The sequence below is a fragment of the Lissotriton vulgaris genome, chromosome 1_1 (assembly GCF_964263255.1).
Source record: "Lissotriton vulgaris chromosome 1_1, aLisVul1.2, whole genome shotgun sequence".
In the NCBI taxonomy this organism is placed as follows: Eukaryota; Metazoa; Chordata; class Amphibia; order Caudata; family Salamandridae; genus Lissotriton; species Lissotriton vulgaris.
The window spans coordinates 1,012,350,823-1,012,374,968 of NC_141685.1; the positions used below are offsets into that span (position 1 = coordinate 1,012,350,823).

The 24,146-nt window shown below is 46.7% G+C and overlaps 1 protein-coding gene across 2 annotated transcripts in view; it reads left to right on the forward strand.

Moving 5' to 3' along the window:
* The window catches only part of LOC147748414 (hepatic lectin-like), a 156,058-nt gene that overhangs the window by 53,671 nt on the left and 78,241 nt on the right, over positions 1-24,146 (forward strand). For both annotated transcript variants that reach the window (XM_086961264.1, XM_086961272.1), the window contains exons 6-7: positions 822-878; positions 4,916-5,041. In XM_086961264.1, coding sequence (XP_086817390.1) covers positions 822-878; positions 4,916-5,041 — 183 coding nt within the window. The remainder of the gene's footprint in view (positions 1-821; positions 879-4,915; positions 5,042-24,146) is intronic.

Here is a 24,146-nt window from a genome sequence, read left to right on the forward strand (position 1 = left end):
ACCCTTTGGTGTGAATGTTGCCTTTATTTCAATATACTACACATAAAAAAATATAAATATGTCGCCTGACCAATACTCCCAGCACCCTATGTATTTTGTTCCCTGGAGGGATTAACATTTTACACTGAGCTGAGCAGTTCAAGCTTTCTACGACCCAACTGCACATTCATATGGTTTAATTGCATCTTTTTATGGACATCACCTACTCTCTCCCACACCATTAACTACCCCCCCATTCAAATGATCTTGGCCACCTGTCACAACTTGTTCAGTGACAAGAAGTATGCCTCGAATATACTACCCATGTGTACTGATGAACAGGGCATTAGTTTTATCAGCATTTCATTGCTTAGGTTTGCTGTTGCATAGATATGGCAATGATAAAACAGGTTGTTTATTCAGAAATGTTTCTTTAGGTTTTTCATTAGAAGGCAGATTAAGAATTTACATCAGCTCGTGAAATAATAGGTATTTCACAGGTATCACAGTATTTCCAGGTGGTGTATTCTATTGCACAGGCAAACTGGTATACAGGTAAGCTGGTATAGTCATCAAAAGGCCGCCTAAGTCTCTGAAGTACCAGATGGAGTATGGAGTGTTAGCCACTGAGAGGCTTCCATAGCATGCCAATGACTCGCCTTTCTGGAACAGTAGCCGGTTTGTTAGATTGCCACCTCCTCCATAAACCATTGTGCTTCTGATTATTTAAGTATCTAACCTCAGTGACCAGAGAGTAGCTGCATCTGGCCATCAGGAGAGGAGATACTGCGAATAGATGCCTCCTGAAAAATGTCTAACCCACAAAGCCATTCTTCTTTTAGGTCTAGACCTCTCCTCACCGGCTGTGGAAGCAGCCTTCAGGACTCCAGAAGGGCCAGGTAAAGAAACCAATTTCCGTATCATTTTCAAGAGTGGGGCCGAGGTGGCATATCTCGATTATACTGTATGTGACTGGTAAGCAAGCACTATTAGTTGAGATGGCTCACTACTGAAACAATAGCCATAATAGAGATAAGGTCCATGAGGTTGACCAACCATGCCATAGGTATGGCAGATTTAATATAACTTTAGTCTCCTATTTTGGCCGCCAGAGCCCTGTTGACGTAGATTTATGTCCATGTTTGAAGTAATGGTCCATTGAAGTCTTAACTGGACATCAATACAAAGGGCAATCCACACAAAATGTGGGAGCTAATATGCATTCTAGGTGCTTTAAGTGATGTTTAAATGACTTAAGAAATAGACCAAAGCTATAGCTCAGATGTCCAACAGATATCCGATTTAATGGGTATATAACACAGTGGAAACAATGTATCTATTCATACGCAGAAGAAATTATATCTTTGAAAGAAGAGACAATTAAAGTGCAATTAGCATTAGGATAACACACCTGCTAATAAGGGTTGTACTTAATTTGTGCCGGAATTGGCGGTGGACTCCCCCACCAACTATTGCAGCAGAACAAAACTAAGGGTGAGCGAAGTACACAAAGGGGCACTCAGTGGAGTTTTTAAAAAAACGACGTGGAATTCTGATCCGCTCCAGTCCCACTCCCAATCTTTTTTACAAGAAAACAAAAAACACCTGCTCTCTGGCATCTCCGGGCTGCCCTCCTTCTTACCGCGGTCTCTCCTCCTCACCGTCGTCCTCGTCACCGGTTGCAAACCCCTACGGCGGCCGCAAATCCCTACGGTTTACGCAAGACGTAAAACGTAGGGGTTTGCAGCGAGGACGAGGATGGCGGCGAGGAGGATACACCAGGGCGAGGAGGAGGGCAGCCCGGAGACACCAGAGAGCATGTAAGTGGTTTTCTTTTACTTGGCCCGGTGCGCAGGGGCGAACTCCGCTCCACCATGGAGTCAGAGTTTTGCCTGAACTCCGCATCCCCAACGGAGTGTGGAGATGGCAAACTCCGCAAACTCCGCTGGAGGAGCGGAGTTCGCCGCTCGGGGTTGATCAAGACTCGTTGCCACCTCCAGCATTGTCCCGGTTTGCAGATCAGTACCTCTTTTAATTCCACTTAGGTCATAGTAACATAAGCTGGACAGCCAATACAATGATCATTCACCATTCAATGTATTGGCAAGTCTTCCTTTATTTCTACAAATCCCAATAAAAGAAGGACTATTTTTCACACTACCAGGTGGTATGCATGCTCCTTCACAGCAGCCAATTGTCAGATGTGGTCAGGATGTCTGCCAGTGTTAGTGCTGCAGCTGCTGGTCTCAAAGTGAGGAATGTATTTAGGAAAATCTACTTACACACCAATCGGAGTCTCAAAAGGATTCTTATCAACAACAACAATGAATAGACTGTGAACCATGCCTAGTCCGGGTTCTCTAGAAGCCTGGGTTGTAGTATTCTTACTATGCGAGGGCAAGACACACATTTGAAGTATTTCATAAACAGTTCCATCTGCAAAGGGGAACATGTGATAGCCTAAAACAAAGACAGCATACATGTGTCTGAAGACTGAGGTCATGAGAAATGAGGAAGACAACATTCAGTTTGTAACAAGACCATAAACATTTTAGATGAGCAAGCTAATCAATCTTCATTCACCGTGAGGAAAGATATGAATGAGAGGTTCAAATTGTTAGAGATGGGCACTCCCAGCAGGAATTTGTTAGTACCTGCAGAAGAAACATAGCTGAAGTGAGTTATAGTTAACAGTAGTGAAAAATGATTTCACAAGTTAAGGAATGCCTCCCTAATTTTGGGGACCGACACGTTTTTTAATATAAATTAAGCTGAACTGACTCCCCATGTCAGATCTTTGGATTCTGTGCCTCTCTAAGACTTGCCGTAGATGTACAATCCATGATCAATCGTTCCACCTGAAGAGGCGCTCATCTCAGAAGTGAACTTTACACGCTCGCCTCCCAGAAGTGAACTTTACACGCTCGCCTCTCAGAAGTGAACCTTACACACTTGCCTCTCAGAAGTGAACTTTACACACTCGCCTCTCAGAAGTGAACTTTACACACTCCCCTCTCAAAAGTGAACTTTACACACTCGCCTCTCAGAAGTGAACTTTACACACTCGCCTCTAGGAAGTGAACTTTACACGATCGCCTCTCAGAAGTGAACTTTACACACTCGCCTCTCAAAAGTGAACTTTACATACTCGCCTCTCAGAAGTGAACTTTACACACTCGCCTCTAGGAAGTGAACTTTACACGATCGCCTCTCAGAAGTGAACTTTACACACTCGCCTCTCAAAAGTGAACTTTACATACTCTACTCTCAGAAGTGAACTTTACACCCACTCTGGCCATTTACTTTCATGAGGCAGTTGTATTGTGTGCTGCAGAGCACATATTTTATTTGGTTACCTTCCTCAGCAGAGTTGGAAAGGCTAACTCAACATATTGGACCCATAGTGTGAGCAGCACTGATCACCGGGCTAGAGGGGCAGCTCTTGCATGCTCACATGAGGCTGAGAATTTATTCCATACATTAACACGTTGCTTCAGGCCTTTCCTGGAGTATTTAACAGAAGAGCTTTAAATGACTTGCAATGGAAGACCACCAAGCCCTTCCCTGCTGGAGGACTTTACGCCACCTGAAATATGAGATGTGTCCAGCCTTCACCACCACATGCATGTGGATTTTATATGAAAGATAAGAACACACACGTCCCCTCACCCCTTCCATGAGTATGCCACATTGTATGGATGGGAGAGAACCCTTGCAGGTCTCTCCTTCTTGACTCCACAGCTCCAAACTCCTGCCCAAATTACATGAGAGAGAGAGGACCTCTTGGGAGACCCAACTCCTACCAGAGAATTGACATCAGCTAAAAGGTTGCACGAATCTAGTCATTTCCCATAAGAGGAATTCATATAACTGGGAAGAAAATACCCCTCTGTAAGATTACATATCCTTTTGACTCTGTGCCAACTTGATCCTACAGAAGATATTACATCACCTGGACCAGAGGCTGTGAAAGAATCAAAGGGATATGGGGAGTTACAGTCTCTTTACTGAACATGGCCAACTGCCTGAGAACTTCTGCTGACTCGAACTGAAAAAAATAGATACTATAACAATGACTGATTAACTGTCTGGCATACATAAATATTTTCCAACACAAGTGTTGTCCTGCACCTGAAATGAAATTTGATTTGTAGAGCGCATGGCTGCCCGAAAGCGTCCCAGCGCTTGCTTAGGGAACCCGTCCTGGTATTCCCCTGCGAGATAACCCATTACTGGGCATCCCCAAGGTGATAGCCAGGCATCCCGCTGCGAGGGGCCGTTGTGGAGATTAAGCAAGCTATTGCCCAGAGTTACAGAGTGGGACTCCATGATTGGAATAGGCACCGAGGCGACAATTGTCAGGTCCGGGGAAATTTGAGCCCAAGACCCGCCGAGGGAGGGAATTGAACCCTGGTCCGGGCCCGACCTCTGCATCAGGGTCTGCCGCTCCAACCACTTAAGCCACACTTCTCCACCTAAGCTCAATATCAAGTAAGTATTTGTGCCTCAATGCATGTGGACTAGAATCAGAATAGTATTGTATTGTAATGGCATTTATATAGTGTAAATGAATACATGTATTGAATTATGTGAGATGTTAGCTTCACAGCTTTTGTAACTTGAAGTTGAATGAACATTTTTGAAGGGTGATATTTATGCAATGTCTATGCTTTGGCAAGGGACTGTTTTCAAGCTTGGAAAGGCCACGTTTGGCAGTTTTCTTTAGTATTGGAACTTTCCCCAGGTATTCAATTGCTCACCAACTACAGTACGAGAAGGCTGAGTAGCTTGACTGGCTAAAGTTGGATCAAAGATTTTCAGTGCCATATGCAATGTTTTGCAGATTTCTGTACATGAAGCACTTTCTTCCAACATGGAACACTTTTGAATTCGCAGTTTTGAGTACTGCTTTCTCATTGTTGATCTCTGTTCGCAGTTGTGACTGCATCCACCTCCACTAGAAAGGCTGGCAGCGGAAGAAGAGCCATCCTTGTCTTCGGTATCCTATTGGGGATATTGTTCCTCGGAAGCATCACCCTTACCTCCATGGTGCTGCTGAAAAGTAAGTACAACAGTCAGAAAATTCACAGCAATCAAAAAACACATGCTTCTGCTCTAGTTTATGTGAAGTCATTCGCATCGTGCCCCTTTTCCTGGAAGTGTGTGGTCAATTTGTTTATCTGTTTTCTACAGCAAAATGTATTCTTATGTTCCAGGATCCGCATCTTGACCTTCTTCGTGGTCACACATATCTCAGTCCGCATGGACAGGCGGTCAAGTAAATCAGACAGTCCAAGGTGCCTCGTTCTGGCACTAGCGGATATGTTGTTAAGCAAGCCCAGGCCAGGAAGTGGGCTTGCTGTTTCACTTTCTGGGCTTATCTTAAAGTCTACAAAATTCAGTCCGTCTTAGTACCTCGATTACGCTTCTTGCACTGGAATAGGAGAATCGACAAAGTGTGTTGGTGTAAGAAATTGGGTTATTGGTTTAGAGGAATAGAAGCTACACTCAAGCAACAACCGCAGTCCTTGTCAGGGTGAACCACAAAAGTTACTAAATTAGCCTGTGCTTAAGCCTCTGGTAGCTTGGCACAAAAGAAGTCAGGCTTTTGGAGACAATCTGTAAAGTATTTATGCAGAATACAAACAGTAATTAAGGGACAGCACAAAACAAGAAAATTCCCATACCAAAAGAGTACATTTTAATAAATAAAATGATACCAGAATGACAAAATTCCAGTCAGAGGAACTGGAGAAATTGACTTTTAGAGGTTTAATTAAAAATAGCACAAAAAGGCGTAAAGTGCCAACTGGGTTTATCTGGTTGCGCTGGACAGGGACAAAGTCACAAGTTCAGGCCAACCGTAATCAAGTGCAGGCCTGGCAGAGGGCCAAGTTCAATTGCTGGGAGTTTTTACATTTGTGCAAGGTCTGTGCATTGAGGTATAGCAGGGCTTTGTGTCGCTCTTCGTCGGTAGCAACAAAGCTGTCAACTGTGCAGCAAGGCTTGGCGGGGCTTTGGGTCACTCTGCGTTGGATCTGATGAAGCTTTCAAATGTGCGGCAAGGCTTTGCATCACTTAGTGTCAGTTCCGATGAAGCTCTCAGCTGGGCAGCAAGGCTTTTTGTGGAGCTTCACGTTGATATGCACGTAATTTGATGGAATCTTTAATGAGGTAGGAAGGAGTTCTTGCTGTAGCCTGCGAAGGGTTCAGGAACTGGGGAGGCATCTCTTGAGGATCAGGGACTCACTCCAGCTGAGGCCAAGAAAGCTTTGGAAGGTCCAGTGGCAGTCTCAGGCAGATCCTGTTCCAGCACGTTAGCTGGACAGTTGCAGTGAGGTCTCTGAAGCGTGTTGTGTCCCTGAAGCTCTCACAAGAGGTCAGCCAACTTACTCTAGGAGTCACTCTAGGTAGCCAAAGATGATGCCAACCAGGTCTAATTTCCCTTCTTAGACAGCAAGGCAGTTCCTCAAGCAGCAGGGCAGTCCTCTGGCAGCAGGGCATTCATTCTACTGTAACTTCCCAGGTCCAGGAGTGTTCTGGTGAGTGGCTCATCCTAACCTCACATCTGGTTCTGGAAAGTTCTTCCCCTTCCCTTGCTCAGGCTCCAAACTGCTAGGGTGTGACAAAAGGCAGGGCAGGCCTGGTGTCAGAGGGGTGCGTGTGTGTGTGTGTGTAAGGTTCTTTCAACTGCGACTGGGTTCAGCTCCTCCGGAGTCAACCTTCCAGGATGGCCCATCCTGTCCACACCTAATCCCCATTCACATACATGTGCCCAGGACACTGGTTGAACGCACAGATGGTTAGGACAAGAAAATGCCAATTTTCTAAAAGTATTCATAAAATTATGGGCAACCAAATATACCCTTGTGGGCTTGGGTAGTTAAAGTAAGTCAGGTAATGGTACCTACAAGGGATTTATTTTTCACAAAGAAGTTTGTTTCAATCTATCACTTGTTTAAGATATCTCACCATGACATCACAAACCATTCAAAGCAGTGCATGCATCAATTCGTCTAATGAAATTAATTCTGTTAGCCAGGTTTACTTCTTCTTTTTAATTTTTTATCAAAACACATGGAATTAGAGGTTCAAAACAAAGTCCTCACACAACATTGATAATAGATGTTACAATTATTATAAATAAAAATCAACTAGTCATCAATGTATGACTGCCCAATTCATATAAGTCTGTCCTATACATAGGAATTAAATCTTTCAAATTAAATTTAACAATAACTAAAAGGAAGCTACGTTAGGCGGTGATGTTTCGGTCCCTATGTTAAATAATATGTGAAACCATCTTCAGGACACACAATTCGTTTGAAGATCCAAGACTTCCTAGTCAGGGAGTCCTAAAAGGTTCAAATGATGTAATTTTTGTAGGAAGGTGGATACCTGACTATGGTTACCCCAGATTTTTTACCTAGTGTTTAGCTGGCTTTCGACTTAGTGTCAAGCCCGCCCTGGTGTCAACACGCTGTTCTCCATTGCCAGGGATAAGATTCAAGAAGTTTCCTTGGTTTTACCGTTCCTGTGGTTGCAGAAATTCATTGAAACAGGAACGGTATAGCGGACTGGTCAAGTCAGCGTTGTGCCGCTCTAGCACAAGGTTAGCGTTCTAGCCTTTCTCATTTCGAGCGGCCATTTCGTGCGCGCTCTCCCTGAGCACTGCGCACTTCAACCGTCATTTTGAAGCAAGCGGCAGCATTCCGGAGAGTCTCCTTGAGGTTCTCATTCTGGTTGTCGTTTTCGTTGGATTCGTCATTTGGTGAATATTCGTGCTGGCAGATTCCTCGTATCCAGTCACGTATCATTTCAGAGACTCTGTTATTCTGTATTGACCCTTCGCCTTGTCAGTTTTGAGGTAAGCCGCTTAGACGAAATTCTTAGCGGACAATCTTCCTGTTTTGGTTTCCACGGCGGTGTACTCCTAGCGCTACCTTCTGGATCTGTATTAGCGCTTTGGGAATTTAGAGACTGACTATTGGAATTGCTTGCTGTGCGCCAAGTCTTGTCAGAAATCAAGTCATTTCAGTTCCTTCGCAGCATCCCTTCATAAACTGCATTTGTCCTTTGAACTTTACCCAGCGGCATCATTCATGAACTCCAGAGCCAAGAGTCATTAGTGAGATATAGTTGGGTTTAAGGCAAGCAGCGCAGTCTTCTAATTTACTACATAGACTTGGAATTCTTATAAAGCGGAAATCCAGTTTGGAGCATCAATTCTCTATCCTGTGGACCTACCTCCACCTTGAACAGCATCTAGTCGGAGTAGTGTTTAGGGGTTATAATATATGCGCATATAGGTTATATCCTTACTCACACAAAGGGTGGTCCAAGCTTCTTCTGGATGAAAGTCATACCATCATCTATCTGCTATTTGATTCTTCTACAGAGAGCAGCGCAATCCACACTCATATCAGGTGTCCTCAGCAACTTCGCAGTTCTAGACGACACCAGGGTGTGGCAGTCTCTCTTGTTTGTTATCCACTTCCCCTTTCCCTTTCGTTCCTGGGCTCAGAGGATTCTGGGTGCAGGGGTGATTGGGAGTTGGGAACTTATCTTCTGAAGACCCTCCTAGATCGCCCCCACAGACTTCAGGAGTGCAGGCTAGTCCTCTTGACAGATTGAAGTGCCCAAAAACACATTGTGCCTTCTGTCTGGGCGAGATGGCTGAGGGTTGGGATGTTAAGGCGTTGACCTCCGTTCTAGAGGGAATGCAAAAACAGTTGAGTGACACTCAGGAAGAGATTAGGAAGTCCAATCAGGAGACTAGCTAGTTACGTCAAAGATTAGATGAGTTAGCCATTAGTCCAAGTCCCAGTTTTGAAAGATCAAAGTTTCAGAGTTTTGCCCCATCCTCGTCTTCCTCAGAGTTAACTACCCAAGTAGTACATGCCATGTCACCCACCATTCCTTTGGCCCCTCCAGAAAGATTTCAAGGGGATCCTCATAAGGCCCAGATTTTTCTGACACAGTGCTCATTGCATTTTTTGTACAAACCCATTTTGTTTAAGGAGGACCAGTCCAAATTGGCTTTTGTTCTGTCTTATCTGAGTGGAGATGCAGCAGCTTGGTCTCTACCTTTGGTATCAGCAGATGATCCGGTACTCTACAAGTTTGAAGATTTTAAGGCAGAATTTCTACGCATTTTCGACAGAAGGACCATTTCGCAGGCCACCGACAATGAATTGTTGGATTTAAAGCAGGGTAATAAGGAGCTTGTAGCTTATATTGCGCAATTTAATCAACTCATTGTAGAGACCAACTGGCCCACGGCCAAGAGGGCCGCCATTTTCTACAGGGGTCTTAAGGATGAGCTCAAGGATGGATTAGCACAGATTCCAAAGAGACCAACTGATTTGTCGGAGTTAATTGATTTAGTGTTGCATATCGATCAGCGACAGTCTGAAAGGCGGAGTGAAAGACGCAAGGATTTCCGGTCGGTTCCGCCAAGGTTGGATCGAGCTCGGACCGAAGTCAGTAAGAGTCATGATGGTAATCAGGCCGAGGAACCAATGCATATAGGATCAGTGCGGGGTCCTCTCAGCAAGGAAGAACGAGAGAAGCGTCGAGCAGGCAAGCTGTGCATGTATTGTGGTCAACCGGGCCATTTTGTTCGAGAATGTTCAAAGAGGCCTAAGATGTCTACGTTGGTAAAAGATCGGCTCCACCAGTAGACGGAGTTGCACTGGTGGAAGCGACACAAGAGTCAGCTCCAAAATTGCAGTCTTTAGCCAACACCTTACAATGTTCCGCACCCCATCTCATTTTGTCCAGTAGAATCCAGTTTGGAGAAGCAGTTCACCAAAATATCTCAATTATGATTGATTCGGGAGCTACTGGGAATTTCTGCGATATTCAATTTGCTAAATCTCTGGGTATCCGATTTGAAAAGAAATTAAGGCCAGAGCCAGTTCGAGCAGTGGATGGTACAAATCTGTCTTCGGGGCCCATTGTAGCGGATACGGAGACCATCACGGTGTTTGGTCCTGGGAACCACCGGAGTTTGGTCCGATTCAATTTAATTGACGCTCCACAGTTTCAATTAATTCTCGGTCTGCCTTGGCTCACCGAACATAACCCTAAAATTGATTGGGCCAAGTGCACGCTGGATATGTCATCCGAGTATTGCCAAGAACATTGTCAAGCTTCTTTTCCGACGGTACTTCATCAGTCCATGTCATCTCGTTTCGCAGATCAAGTTCAAACCATTTGCTCTTTGGAAATTCCGGAGATCCCAGAAGAGTACCTTGACCTGAAGGAGGTGTTCAATGAACAGGAGGCGCAGAAGTTACCTCCTCATCGAGTTTACGATTGTCGCATTGAATTGGAGCCAGGAGCGGCCCTCCTGTGCAGTCGTATTTATGCCCTTTCGGAACCAGAGAATGTGCATCTAAAGGAATACATCGAACAACATCTAGCCAATGGATTCATACGCCCATCCCAGTCTCCAGTGTCGTCTCCTCTCTTTTTTATCCCTGAGAAGGATAGATCTTTGCGAACCTGCATTGATTATAGAGCGCTCAATTTGGTCACAAAAAAGAATCGCTATCCTTTGCCCCTCATATCGGAACTTTTGGACCAGGTCAAGGAAGCACATATTTACACAAAACTAGACCTTAGAGGAGCTTACCATTTGGTTCGAATGGCCGAAGGAGAAGAATGGAAGACCGCGTTTCGCACCCGACTGGGATTATTTGAGTACCAGGTGATGCCGTTTGGGCTCTGTAATGCCCCAGCCGCGTTCCAGCACTTTGTAAATGACATTCTTCGTGAATATCTGGATCGTTTTGCAGTTGTTTACATAGACGACATTTTAATTTTCTCAAACAGTCGAGAAGAGCATGTGAGTCACGTACGAGCCATTCTTGAAAGACTACTTGAGCATCAGCTATATGTAAAGCTAGAAAAGTGTGTTTTCCATTCGTCCAAAGTAGAGTTTCTGGGCTTCATTCTGTCTCCTGATGGGGTGTCTATGGATGACACCAAATTGCAAGCCATAAAGGGTTGGCCAGCGCCTCGATCTGTTAAGGAGATACAAAGTTTCCTTGGATTTGCAAATTTTTACAGACGATTCATTCATAATTTTTCAAGTAAAGTGAGTCCCATAACTAAATTGTTGCGGAAGAACGAAAAATTTGTGTGGGAACCGATAACTGAAGAGGCTTTTCAACCTTTGAAAGAGGCATTCACCACAGCACCCATCCTTCAGCACCCAGACTTGAATGAACCATTTTTTGTGGAGGCTGATGCTTCGAATTTAGCTATTGGAGGAATATTATCTCAGCGACATAAGAACACTGGTCAGCTTCATCCGGTTGCCTATCATTCTCGTAAACTCACCCCGGCAGAGATTAACTATTCAATTGCTGATAAGGAGCTAGTAGCGGTTAAGGACACCTTTCAGGTTTGGCGGCATTATCTTCTGGGAGCCAGACATCCAATTACAGTTTTCACTGATCACAGAAATCTCCAATTTCTGAAGTCTGCTCGAACTTTAACTCCTCGGCAATTGAGGTGGTCTCTTTTCTTTGCTGACTATGATTTTGTCCTAACATATAAGCCAGGAGCAGCTAATGCAAAAGCGGACGTCTTGTCCCGGTTGGAGTTTGGTAGCGAAGTTGAGCACCAGGCGAAGAGTTTTGTTATTCCCACAGAAAAGATTGTGGCAACTTCTGTGGAAGATGATTTGGGAGACAGAATTTGTGCGGATTTTTCCCAAGAGAAGTTTGAAAATTGGGATACAGAAGGCCCTGATCGAGTAATCAAGGAAGGAAAACCTTATCAGTCTGGAAAGGTGTTTGTTCCCAGCGAAGATCTTCGAGTAAGAATAATTCAGCAGTTTCATGACCATCTATTAGCAGGCCACAAGGGAGTTGCAAAGACTTTGGATTTGATCAAGAGAGAATTCTTTTGGCCGGGCATGGAAGCTCAGGTAAGACAGTTCATAGCCACTTGTGAGCAATGTGTCAAAGGAAAAGTTATGAGACAACTCCCACAAGGTTTACTCCAACCCATACCAGTGGCCCCATCTCCCTGGCATACAATCTCCATGGATTTTATCGTTGACCTACCCTCCAGCCAAGGGAGTACAACCATTTGGGTGGTGGTGGATCAGTTTTCTAAAATGAGCCATTTCATTCCGTTAAAGTCCCTACCGACTGCTCCTCAGTTAGCTGAATTGTTTGTCCAACATGTGGTCAGGTTACATGGTATTCCAAAAGTTGTGATCTCGGATCGTGAACCGCAATTTGTGTCCCGTTTTTGGAGGTCTTTTCTAAAAGGAATGGGAGTGGACTCTCGCCTGTCTACCAGTTTCCATCCAGAAACGGATGGACAGACCGAGCGGGTAAATCAAGATTTAGAGCAATATCTCCTTTTGTACCTTATGGATCGGGAAGGCGATTGGCCCTCCTTACTTAGTACAGCGGAGTTTGCTTACAATAATTCAATCCATTCTGCCACAGGTTTTTCCCCGTTCTTTTTAAATTCTGGGAGGCATCCAAATATGAGAGTAGGTAAGGTCGATGTTGAGGTTCCGGCTGCTCAAGAGGTTCTTTCTAATTTACAACAATCTTATCAGTTGGCCTTTTCTAATCTTTCTAAGGCTAAGGCTAATTATAAGAGGTCAGCTGATCGTAAAAGAAGGGACAGTCCTCAGTTTAAATCGGGAGATTTGGTCTGGATTTCCACAAAACACATGAGACTTGGAGGGAATAAGAAGTTCCAACCTAGGTTTGTGGGCCCTTTTCCGGTAGACAAGATGATAAACCCTGTCAGTGTAAGAGTCTCCCTTCCCAGTACTATGAAAATCCATCCCACTTTTCATGTTTCCTTGGTCAAGAAAAGTCCGCCTCACCTACGGCGGGAAGCCCCTCCAGTACCAATATCAATCCAGTCTTCTGAAGAGTTTGAGGTTAAAAGGATTCTAGATTCCAAGTTGAAGAGGGGTAGATTGTTCTACTTAGTGGACTGGAAAGGTTATGGTCCCGAGGAGAGATCGTGGGAGCCTAGCTGTAACGTTCATGCCCCCAGATTAGTGGCAGCATTTCACAAGACTTTCCCTTTGAAACCTGGAAGGGGGATTTTGGTGGGGGGTACTGTCTAGCCCGCCCTGGAGTCAACACGCTGTTCTCCATTGCAAGGGATAAGATTCAAGAAGTTTCCTTCGTTTTACCGTTCCTGTGGTTGCAGAAATTCATTGAAACAGGAACGGTATAGCGGACTGGTCAAGTCAGCGTTGTGCCGCTCTAGCACAAGGTTAGCGTTCTAGCCTTTCTCATATCGAGCGGCCATTTCGTGCGCGCTCTCCCTGAGCATTGCTCACTTCAACCGTCATTTTGAAGCAAGCGGCAGCATTCCGGAGAGTCTCCTTGAGGTTCTCATTCTGGTTGTCGTTTTCGTTGGATTCGTCATTTGGTGAATATTCGTGCTGGCAGATTCCTCGTATCCAGTCACGTATCATTTCAGAGACTCTGTTATTCTGTATTGACCCTTCGCCTCGTCAGTTTTGAGGTAAGCCGCTTTGACGAAATTCTTAGCGGACAATCTTCCTGTTTTGGTTTCCACGGCGGTGTACTCCTAGCGCTACCTTCTGGATCTGTATTAGCGCTTTGGGAATTTAGAGACTGACTATTGGAATTGCTTGCTGTGCACCAAGTCCTGTCAGAAATCAAGTCATTTCAGTTCCTTCGCAGCATCCCTTCATAAACTGCATTTGTCCTTTGAACTTTACCCAGCGGCATCATTCATGAACTCCAGAGCCAAGAGTCATTAGTGAGATATAGTTGGGTTTAAGGCAAGCAACGCAGTCTTCTAATTTACTACATAGACTTGGAATTCTTATAAAGCGGAAATCCAGTTTGGAGCATCAATTCTCTATCCTGTGGACCTACCTCCACCTTGAACAGCATCTAGTCGGAGTAGTGTTTAGGGGTTATAATATATCCGCATATAGGTTATATCCTTACTCACACAAAGGGTGGTCCAAGCTTCTTCTGGATGAAAGTCATACCATCATCTATCTGCTATTTGATTCTTCTACAGAGAGCAGCGCAATCCACACTCATATCAGGTGTCCTCAGCAACTTCGCAGTTCTAGACGACACCAGGGTGTGGCAGTCTCTCTTGTTTGTTATCCACTTCCCCTTTCCCTTTCGTTCCTGGGCTCAGAGGATTCTGGGTGCAGGGGTGATTGGGAGTTGGGAACTTATCTTCTGAAGACCCTCCTAGATCGCCCCCACAGACTTCAGGAGTGCAGGTTAGTCCTCTTGACACTTAGTTGGCCTAGGATCCTGCTAATCAGGGCCCCAAGCTATCTGTTCTCTCTGTAAAATGGACTCCATGTACTTTAGGTACATCTCCAATTGAATATTGGGTCACCTTATGAGCCCCTGTATAGTGTACCATAGGTACCCAGGGCATAGGTGCATCCAAGGCCTACCAGGGGCTGCAGCATGTATTATGCCACCCCTGGCTTGCCATTCAAATTGACACAACTGGCAGATCACTCAGCTGGGGCAAGGTGGTGTAATCACCCTTTGCTTTAGATATAGTATACCTATATCTAACCTTATATATAGACACATATATACCTATAAGTCACTCCTATGGTAGGCCTTAACAATCCTGGAGGCAGAGTGCTTGGTTTTATGTGAGATGAGGCTCTAGCATGAGCTGAGCCTGTCTGCAGCTTTCGGAACCATGTCCTGTTATGTTATGTTATGTAATGGGATATTTATACAGCGCTTATCACGCCGGTCTCTAAGCGCTTAAACAGAAAAAACATAGCACACTGATAGCCAAAGAATCCTCAGCTGTTCCGCCGCCTAAACTGTCAAAAATGCCTTTCTGAATAGATGGGTTTTCAATTTTTTTCTGAAGGGTAATAGCTGGAATTCCTCCTTCAGGGTAGGCAGGAGCTCATTCCACAGTTGCGGGAGAAGCACAGACAGAGCCCTGTCTCCTCTGGTTTTTAGTTTGAACCTGGGTTGGCTCAAATTGGAGGTTGTTCCTGAGCGCAAGGGTCTTCCGGGAACATACCTCTTCAAATGTTGCTTGATGTACTCTGGGGTTGTCCCAAAGAGTGCCTTATGGGCCACACAGAGACATTTAAACTGGACTCGAAATTTCACTGGAAGCCAGTGCAGCTTCTGAAGCAGGGGGGTTACATGCAAGTTTCTAGGCAGGGAGTGGATCAGCCTAGCTGCATCGTTCTGAACTACCTGCAGCTTCCTCAACAGCTTCTGTGGCAGGCCAAGATATAGGGCGTTGCCATAATCAAGTCTCAAGATGACTGTAGCAGATACGATCGATTGCAGGGTGGAGGCAGATAAGATGGGAACTAGCTTTCGCAGTTGCCTCAACACACCTATGCAAGATCCGACGACAGCAGAGACTTGAGGGGCCATTGAGAGATCCGCATCAATCCTTAATCCCAGGCTTTTTACCACAGTACTAGGAGAGGGAGTGGTTCCCAGCTCAGGAGGCCAATACAGGTCACTCCAGGGATCCTCTTTATTGCTGATCACCAGCACCTCCGTTTTATCAGCATTCACTTTCAACAGATTGTTAGTCATCCAGTTGACCGTGAAGCTGAGTAGATTCCTTACTGATTCCTGGGCCTCTCTAGTGTCATCCAACTGGACCAATAGCTGGGTGTCGTCTGCGTAGTTGAAAATTTCACAATTCATATGCATGAGCTCCTCCACCAACGGTTGTAGATAGATATTAAAAAGCAGGGGGGATAGAGCCGACCCCTGGGGCACCCCCCAGGTCACCTCACTGATCCCGGACAGCTGGTCTCCGAGCTGCACTCTCTGGGTTCGACCTGACAGGTAGGATTCTAGCCACTTTAGCACCTGGCCTGAGATCCCCAGTTTCGCGACCCGGTCCAGCAAGATGGTATGGCTGACCGTATCAAAGGCCGCCGATAAGTCTAGGAGAATCAGGGCGCATGGCTGTTTATTATCAGCCCTGACTCTCAACTCATCGGCGACCGAGGCCATGACTAATTCTGTGCTATGTTGGGGCCGAAACCCGGCCTGTCTGGCATGAAGGAGATGGTGTTCCTCGAGATGTCCGGCTAGAGTGCTAAGGACGTGCTTTTCTAGGATCTTGCTTAGAAATGGTAACTGCGAGATGGGCCTGTAGTTTTTTAAGGCTTTCGTATCCGTTCCTGCTTTCTTTAAAAGTGGGGAGACCCTGGCTTCCTTCATCTGAGTTGGCAGATAACCTGTTTTCAGTGAGTTATTCAGTAAACTCAACACCTGGGGCTGGATGCCTGGCAGGGCCATTTTAAAGATTTTGGGGGGACATGGATCAATATTTGAGCCTGACTTAATCTGTCCGACAAGTTCCGCTAGGCATTTGTCGTCTATGGGAGGGAAACTGTTCAAAGTCATAGGTGGTACCTGATCAGTCTGACTAGGCAACATGGTTGAAGCTGGCCGTGCCTTGATGTCAGTAATGATATCCTGTACCTTCTGAAGGAAGAAAGTTTGGAAGGAGTCACAGTCTGGTTGATCGTCCGTGGATATTTTCCCTCCTTGTTGTGAGAGTTCCCTTAATATCGTAAAGGTCTCTCGTTGTATGTTTATCGCCTCCCTAATTCTTCCCTCATAGAAAGCAGCCTTTCTTTCCAGGATGTCTGCCTTGTATTTTGAAAGCAAGGTTTTAAAAATTTCGGCCTCCGTTTGACAGTAATGGAGTCTCCACCTTCTCTCTGCCTTGCGAAGGGTTTGCTTCTTCTGTTTCAAACCATGGCGCTCCCTTCCCTTTAGTTCTAGCACTCTCCATCTGCTCAGGGACAAGTATATCCAGAGCGGCGAGCATCCAGGTCTTTAGCATCCTAGCATCATGATCCAAATCTGTAACACTCATTTTAGGGGGGGTAGAGGAGAGCAGGGTCGCGATTAAAAGGTCGGCTTCCACCTTGTTCCAAGGTCGAATTTTTTTTCGTGATTTGATTGGGGCAGCCCGCACAGGGTCACCTGGAACCCAGCACTTTATCATGAAGTGGTCCGACCAAATGCAGGGACTGACCTCCGTCATTTCTGTATTAGGCAAGGAGGACCAAACAAGGTCCAATGTATGGCCTTTCACGTGAGTCGGACCCACCACTAACTGTTGTAAGTTGAGCACCGAGAGATTGGCTTCGAACTCGGTCTCAGTAGGTTCTCTGGGTACTTTGTCCCAGTGGTAATTGAAATCGCCTACCACCAGGAGGGACTTAAATCTGGTGGCCAGGTCCGCTAAAAGTTCAAAAAGGATATCATTGAAGTCCGGGGAGCTCTGCGGCGGACGATAGACTACTAATATTACGAAGCATGAAGATTTAAGCGAGACTTTAATCCCTAGCAGCTCCGCACAGGCACAGTTCTCTGCTATAATCTCTTTTACTACGAGACATTTTTTAAACAAAAATACCACCCCCCCCCTTTGCAGTCGTTTGGGCGATTATACCAGATCGCGTCATAGTCTGGGGGTAGGGCAGCCAAGATGTCTGGCGTTGATGCAGAGCCAAGCCATGTCTCTGAGAGGGCAAGGATATCAATTTCTACGTCAAGCAATAGAGAGAAGTCTTTATAGCTGTTCTATGATATAGTATACCATATACTCTTTTTTTAAAAAAACCTTTATTCAAAAAATCAGGAGATACATGCGCAGGCCCACAACCACCATGGCCGGCCGCAAAGACAATCAATAGGAGCAGGAGAAACTTAGGCCAATCAACAATCAGGATATTGCAAGGTACGCCAGACGTGGCTGTGAGGTTCGCAACACAGGATATGAGGTTTTCATTTTTAAATTTTAGAAGAAGAGTAGGGGCTGCAACATCAAGGACATCACACCTTACATGAGAAATACACAAAAGAGACAAGGGGGACGTACCCCATTTACAGTCGGAGATAGGCTATGACTACGGCAACTATGTAATCTAGGCAGCCGCGGCGGTAAGACTGAGCGATAAGCAATATTACAGAAAGCAACATTTCTAAGAATCAACCCAGAGAGCCCACCCCCAAGAACAGAGAAACAGAGGCCTGTTGAGATGCCAGAAAAAGAAAAAAAAAAGTGTAAGACCAAGAGACAGCCAACCTCACTAAAGAGGAAAGAACCCTCCCAAAGCTGGAAAAGAGCGATAGGGACCATAGAAAAAAACAAACTAAAATAACAAACCCCCCCCCATACCCGCCACCCTGCACCCCTGTAATGGCTACGGCCTAACCCACTAACAGCGTGCCTGTTGGCCCGGAACTGCCCCACAGAAGGGAAAAAGTACAAGAAGTGGAGGAGGAGAGAAACAGACACACTCCCGGACACCCAGTACCCCCCGCCGGCAGTGACCTCCCCAAGGCATAATCATCGTCAATCAAAGCAAACATTCGGCATTATCACGGGGAGGACAGTCACCAATAAGAAACCCCCCCACCCCACCCCACCCCAGGCCCAGTGAGATATTCGGTGCAGTCCCGGCAAAAGTGGACTGAGCAATCCCAGGAAGGTAGAAGTCAACCCAGCAAATATCACGGGGAGACCTATCGCCAAAGTCACAACAAATGCGGTCAGAGAGAGCGTCTCAGGTAGTCCAAAGCAGTGGCGAGGAGCAAAAACAACTCAAAGTCGGAATCAGCCCTGACCAGTGCGGATCCGTTCCGGAGCACGCGCCAACCAAGCCACAGCCGACCAGAGGCAGGCAAAACGTCCACAACAGTCCGATGCACTAAAGATGGAACAAAGTCCGGACACAAAATGGCGGCCTCCATTGTACAGACGGGCCGGGACGAAGAAAAATGTCAGTCCCCTTCGACAGGACCCTGAGACTCGGCATTGATGATCAGAACCTCCAGCGACGATACTCCATCGGATAGTAGACATGAAGGGAAGACCAGGCACTGTAGCTTGTGAGGGAGAAGTGAGGCCGACTCCCAAAGGAGCGAAGTCGGGCTGCCGCTCGGGCACCTTAAGATGGCGGGTCAAATCGCTCGACTGGACCACAAACTGATGTTCGGGTGTTGCAGCGTCAGTGGCCGGTTGAGAGCAGACATCATCCAGCTTTGCCGCCAGGGAGAAATATGCGACAGTGCATTGTGAGCGGAGCGCCCCAATCGCCGCCATTACGGAACTCAATGACTGTGTGTTATCTATCCCCTCCATCCCGGGGCCCAAAGGACGGAGGGGGACACAATCTCCAGCCCACATCGCCGGGCTCTGGGCACACATTCAAGCGATCTCAACAACAGGGGCGCCCCGGACTGGCATGCTCAACACAGTCACCGGCCGTGGGTGCAGCCCGTCAGCCCCCGGATCGGGAAACGAGGGTCAGGCACACAGCCCCCAGCCACGGTGCAGGAGGATCACAGCACGTCACGATGTCTCTTCTCCGGCACCATTCATCAACGAGGTCACAAGTCGAAAGTGGAAAGAATTATTCAAATCCGGAAGACCGGCCACAATCTCGGTCCCACAGCCGATGTTGATCAGTTCCCACTCGAACAGTTCAGAACTCGAGGTCCCGGCGGCAGCCCAGGAGTAGGCCGAAAATGGAACACGACATAACTCCGTCACTGAATAAGGTAGGAGGTCCGGGACGGCACCGATGGCATCAGGTAACCTTCATACATCCAGGCATAGGGCGTGGGTGGAGGATGAACAGCAGGATAGACGAGCCGCCGGCGGAGGTCGGCGGAGCCGGGAGCTTATGCGGCCATCTTGGTTCGCAGCGTAGCTCCTCCTCCACTCTTAAGTGCATTATAATCCTCGCGGTTGAATGCTAACTTTGGCTTTATCAAAACATGTTGTGTAAGGTGTCATACCCTTTGGAATACTACCCCCTCACCAGTTCTGGCGACGGGGGTAGTATTCCACCCTTCTAGAGGGAGAAGACATGTTGTTCCCACTAAACCGGTTAAAGTTAACCAGAGCCTCAGCATCACAAAATGGATGCTGTTGCCACAGACACATGTCTGACCTCCTGCTGCTGGTTCTGCTTCCAGCGAGGGAGGCTTGGACAATAGGTTTCCTGTCTTGGGAGGTGCCAGCACCACCCCAGACAGGCCATAGTGTATTGGGGCAGGGAGGGCTGAATGAAATGAGACACTGCCTGAGGCACACAAGGTGTCCCATGCATATCCCGGTTCTAACCAGTTGCTGGGGCACTCCAGCCCCAGCTCTGGCGCGAAACTGGACAAAGAGAAAGGTGTGTAACCACCCCCTTCCCTGGTCCCACCCATAGGAGGGACCTAGCAGGTAATCCAGCCCCTTAGATTAGTATATAGGTAGGCTCTGAGTCTAGAAACTTTAGATTTATCCTGACTGAAACTTGAAATGAAACTCTGGACCTTCGATGTTCTACTTGAAGATAGAAGACTGAAGAATCTCCCTTGTTGTCAAGGAGTGGCCACCCTGCACAAGCAGGCACGATCAAGCGATCAACGGTTTGCTTTGTCGTCGCTCCCGCCGGAGCCCGAACACAGACCCTCACAAGACCTGGACTTCCAGACTTCCTTCAGCCCGATCCACAGCCACAGCAAAGCTGAGACCCGTGGACGCGACGCAAGACGTGAGAACGGCCATCTTGGAAATCCAGCAAATTGCTTTCGTGCAGCTTCTGAGGCACCCTCAAAGTTGTGCATTGGGGACTGAGAAGCCCCAGCCCCGAGCATCATCTGCACCAAAGACCAGCCCTCCACACTCCACGAGTGCTGCGTGGGGCCCTTTTGCATTTTCCTGCTCGACGCGTCTGTCCGGTCACTTGCCCATTGGCTAGTGGCCTCTGTGACGACGAACCTACATATTTCCACTGCTGGCCTGGTTGCTCCAGGCTGGCCCTTGCTTCCCTGAAAAAGAGAAGCCCATCAGACCTTGCTGGTCTGATTCAGAAGCCATCTTCGATTCCTGCGTGGGTTGCCTTAGCCAAGGCTTGTTGACTCCAATCCGGAAGCCAACACCGCCGACAGCGAGATCCTTTGTGGGACAGTCCGAACCCAGCTCCTGGTCATCGTCGACACCTCCTGGTCCACGTGGCTGCAGAGACAAGCTTCACAACATCACTTGATTGCTTTGCGACATCGCCTGGTTCCTTCCTGGTTCCTTCCGGGTCACTGGCTAGTGACCCAGACTCTGTCGCCTCTGCTTTCAGGTACTCCTCATCCTCGATCCACCCTTGGATCCAACCGGACACTTCTCTCCTGGTCGCCTGCTGCATCTTTCTTCAAGGCTCCATAGGATTCAGCGACGAAACCCGACACACTTTGGCACCTATGCACCGGTTTCCTGTGGGTGAGGTAACGCGAGTACTCCGGTGCTCCTGTGGGTATTAACTATCCTAGTGTCCCAGTTTTCAATAGATTTCTCCTAGTCCATGCGAAAGTGACCTAAAAGAATGGTTTCCAATTCTTTCATTCCCATTCTAACTCTATGGTAACTTGCGTGTGTGTAAAGACATTGCACATGCCTCCTGTGCGCCTCCTACTTCCTATCCTTTAGTAGTACAGTGTACCCCCAGTGATTCCCTAGGCTCTAGGCCTATCCTTTGTTCGTGACGTGGTTCTTATAGCACTATTTTAGTATATGGTTTGACGTGCCCCTAGGGTGCTACTGTATATTGTGCAGCTTATTGTATGATAATTAAGTATCTTGTTATACGCTTGTGCCTCTGATCTCATAAAGAGTTCAGAGGGGTTGTGTTAGAAATAAATACATATATATTTTATATATAACCTGTGTGGTGTCCTTTCATTTGGCATTAAAGGGGTTACATATGGTGAAACAGCTGGATTCACATGCCCTCTTGAGTTTAGCCTAAGACTGCTTTGTCTATGCTACCACTAGGATAGCTGGTCTATAAGGTTGACTTTACATCCATCACCATAAGGGTTGTTTGGACTGATACAGGGTGCCCACTAGAATAGTGGACATAACATATAAGGCCAACTTCTCACAATTTTTGTCTTCCAAAGTAGGCTTCTGGCTTCAGTGGAATGCTGCACGAGACCGCCAAGAGGCGCTGCAGCTACAGACTCTAAAAGTTAAATTACCATTTCTTTTTCATTCTTTTAGGGGAGGCTAAATATTCTATAATGTAAAATTCCCTTCCTACTTTGCAGCACAATTACATTATTACATCCCTTGAGGTCGCTGTTGTGCGTTTTTAATTTTTACATATATCATATGCCACACTCTTTTTAGGTCTCGGCTAGCGTAGGCTGCGCTTGCGCAGTCTCGCTCGCGCGATCTTATCTCTCTAGTAGTGGGGCTTGAACCCGCCCCTCTTCTCCATTGGTTGGCCTCCTAAGCGGCAGCCAGCCATTGGAGAAGAGGTCTCTCTGACGTTGTGTTTTCACTGTAAGCCCCGTCCTTTTTGGATTGAGAGGCGTGTTTTTTTCGTTTCTTTCTTCGTCTAGAAAAACAGGCCCCCCAGTCTGAAAAGGACAGGGCTTACAGCAAAAACACAACGTCATGGAGAGTGCTTGCCCCGTTCCTCCCGCAGCCCGGTCCCCCATGTGGAATCCAGCCGCTCCTCCCACCAGCATTCCCTGATAGATCGACTCCCGTGCGAGGGCAGCTAGGAGGAAGCTGCAGATTTACCAGTAAATGAAGGGAGTAGAGATCTGACTGACTACACGAGAGAAGGGCCTCTCAAAACTGCCCATCCCTGCCAGGGGCGCTGTCACTCCACTTGATCCTGGACGGAGCAGCCCGCCACTAGCTCCCAGCCCTCCCAGCAGCTGTTGGGCGAGGACCAGCTGCCCCTCGCCCAGTGCTGCGGCTTCTCAGGGATGATGGAGGCTGCCCTCTTCCTGTTGGTGCTGCCCACCCTGACGCAAGCATGGGATGTAAACCTTGTGAGGCTGCAGGTGGATTGGAAGGAAACATCTGAACTTGATCCCAGATTCCTTTCTGTGACTGTCGATGCCAGTTTGGCCGCAGAACCCTAGTACATCACTTTGCTGGGGTAAGTGCACTCCCCTCCCCTCCTAAAATATTTACTTTTGGTGTTTGGTGTAGCGCCAGCATGACGCCTTCGGGCCACTTTTTAGAGCTTTCGAGACGTGAGCGAGCGTCAGACGAGAATAAGGGGTATCTATAAACCTACTTCATAATCTGTGTTCAAGCCAAATACCCCATTACCAGACTGATTGTTGTGGATAGACCTCCAACACCAGGATATGTCCAAATCCCCAATGTCTAAGAATAGGGGGGGCTAAAACCGAAATGGCTAAGTATGGATACTGGCTCAAAATCTGGAAAACATGCAAAAAAGAACACATTAAATGAAGAAAATTGGACGATGCTGTTGTTTTCCAGTGCACTTGCCAACAAAAAAAATTGCATAATTTGTCAAGGGAATTTCTCACTGGCGCATCTACGGCGAAATGGCCTCGGATCAATTTAGCGAAGTTGTTTGTCAGCCAGGAGAGGATTAGTTTTCGGAAAATGTCAAATTCTTTTGAGGGCCTTTATTTAAAAATAAATAAATCTAAAAGTCAAGTTCTAAATATTGAGGCAAGTAACTGATTACTTTACTTTCAAAGTGAAGTACGACAACACCCGACGTCACAGCAGTAATAGATTTATGTAGCGCTTACTGCATAAAATTGCTACTAGACTCTAATAAATCGCCTCTGAAATATTTTTTGTGGGTGAAGAAATGAGTAGTTTGAGGGAGTCAAGTAGCACATTTCTCCTCCAATATGTATATTCGACTATAAAACTTCGCCCAGTTAAGGGCCACCCCACAGTGATAACAGCGGGGAGAGTAGTTAAACCCCTGAACAATGTCTGCAGCCCCTATACCTGACCGTCAGTATGTATACTACCAACACAGCTCATTGTAGGCTTGGGTGTAACCCCACTGAGTGGATGTGGTTAGAGCAGGAACAACAACAATAGGCTGGTCTGAGTAATAACTAGGGCCACTGGTTTTATGTGACTACAGAGTACCGAATCGTGCGGCAGGGTTTAATTAATTATGCGACAAGAAAAGACAAGTTTTGTGGCCCAACGAGGCATATTATGGAGCCGTATTGCTTCACTGTTTTCTCATTTTTGCACATTAACACTGCCTGGGCAAATGTTTCACCTGGTTAATATACGTTTAACGCTTAAATACAGCAGTCATCAACTGAAAGGTGACCTGCCTCTGTGTGTGAAAAGAC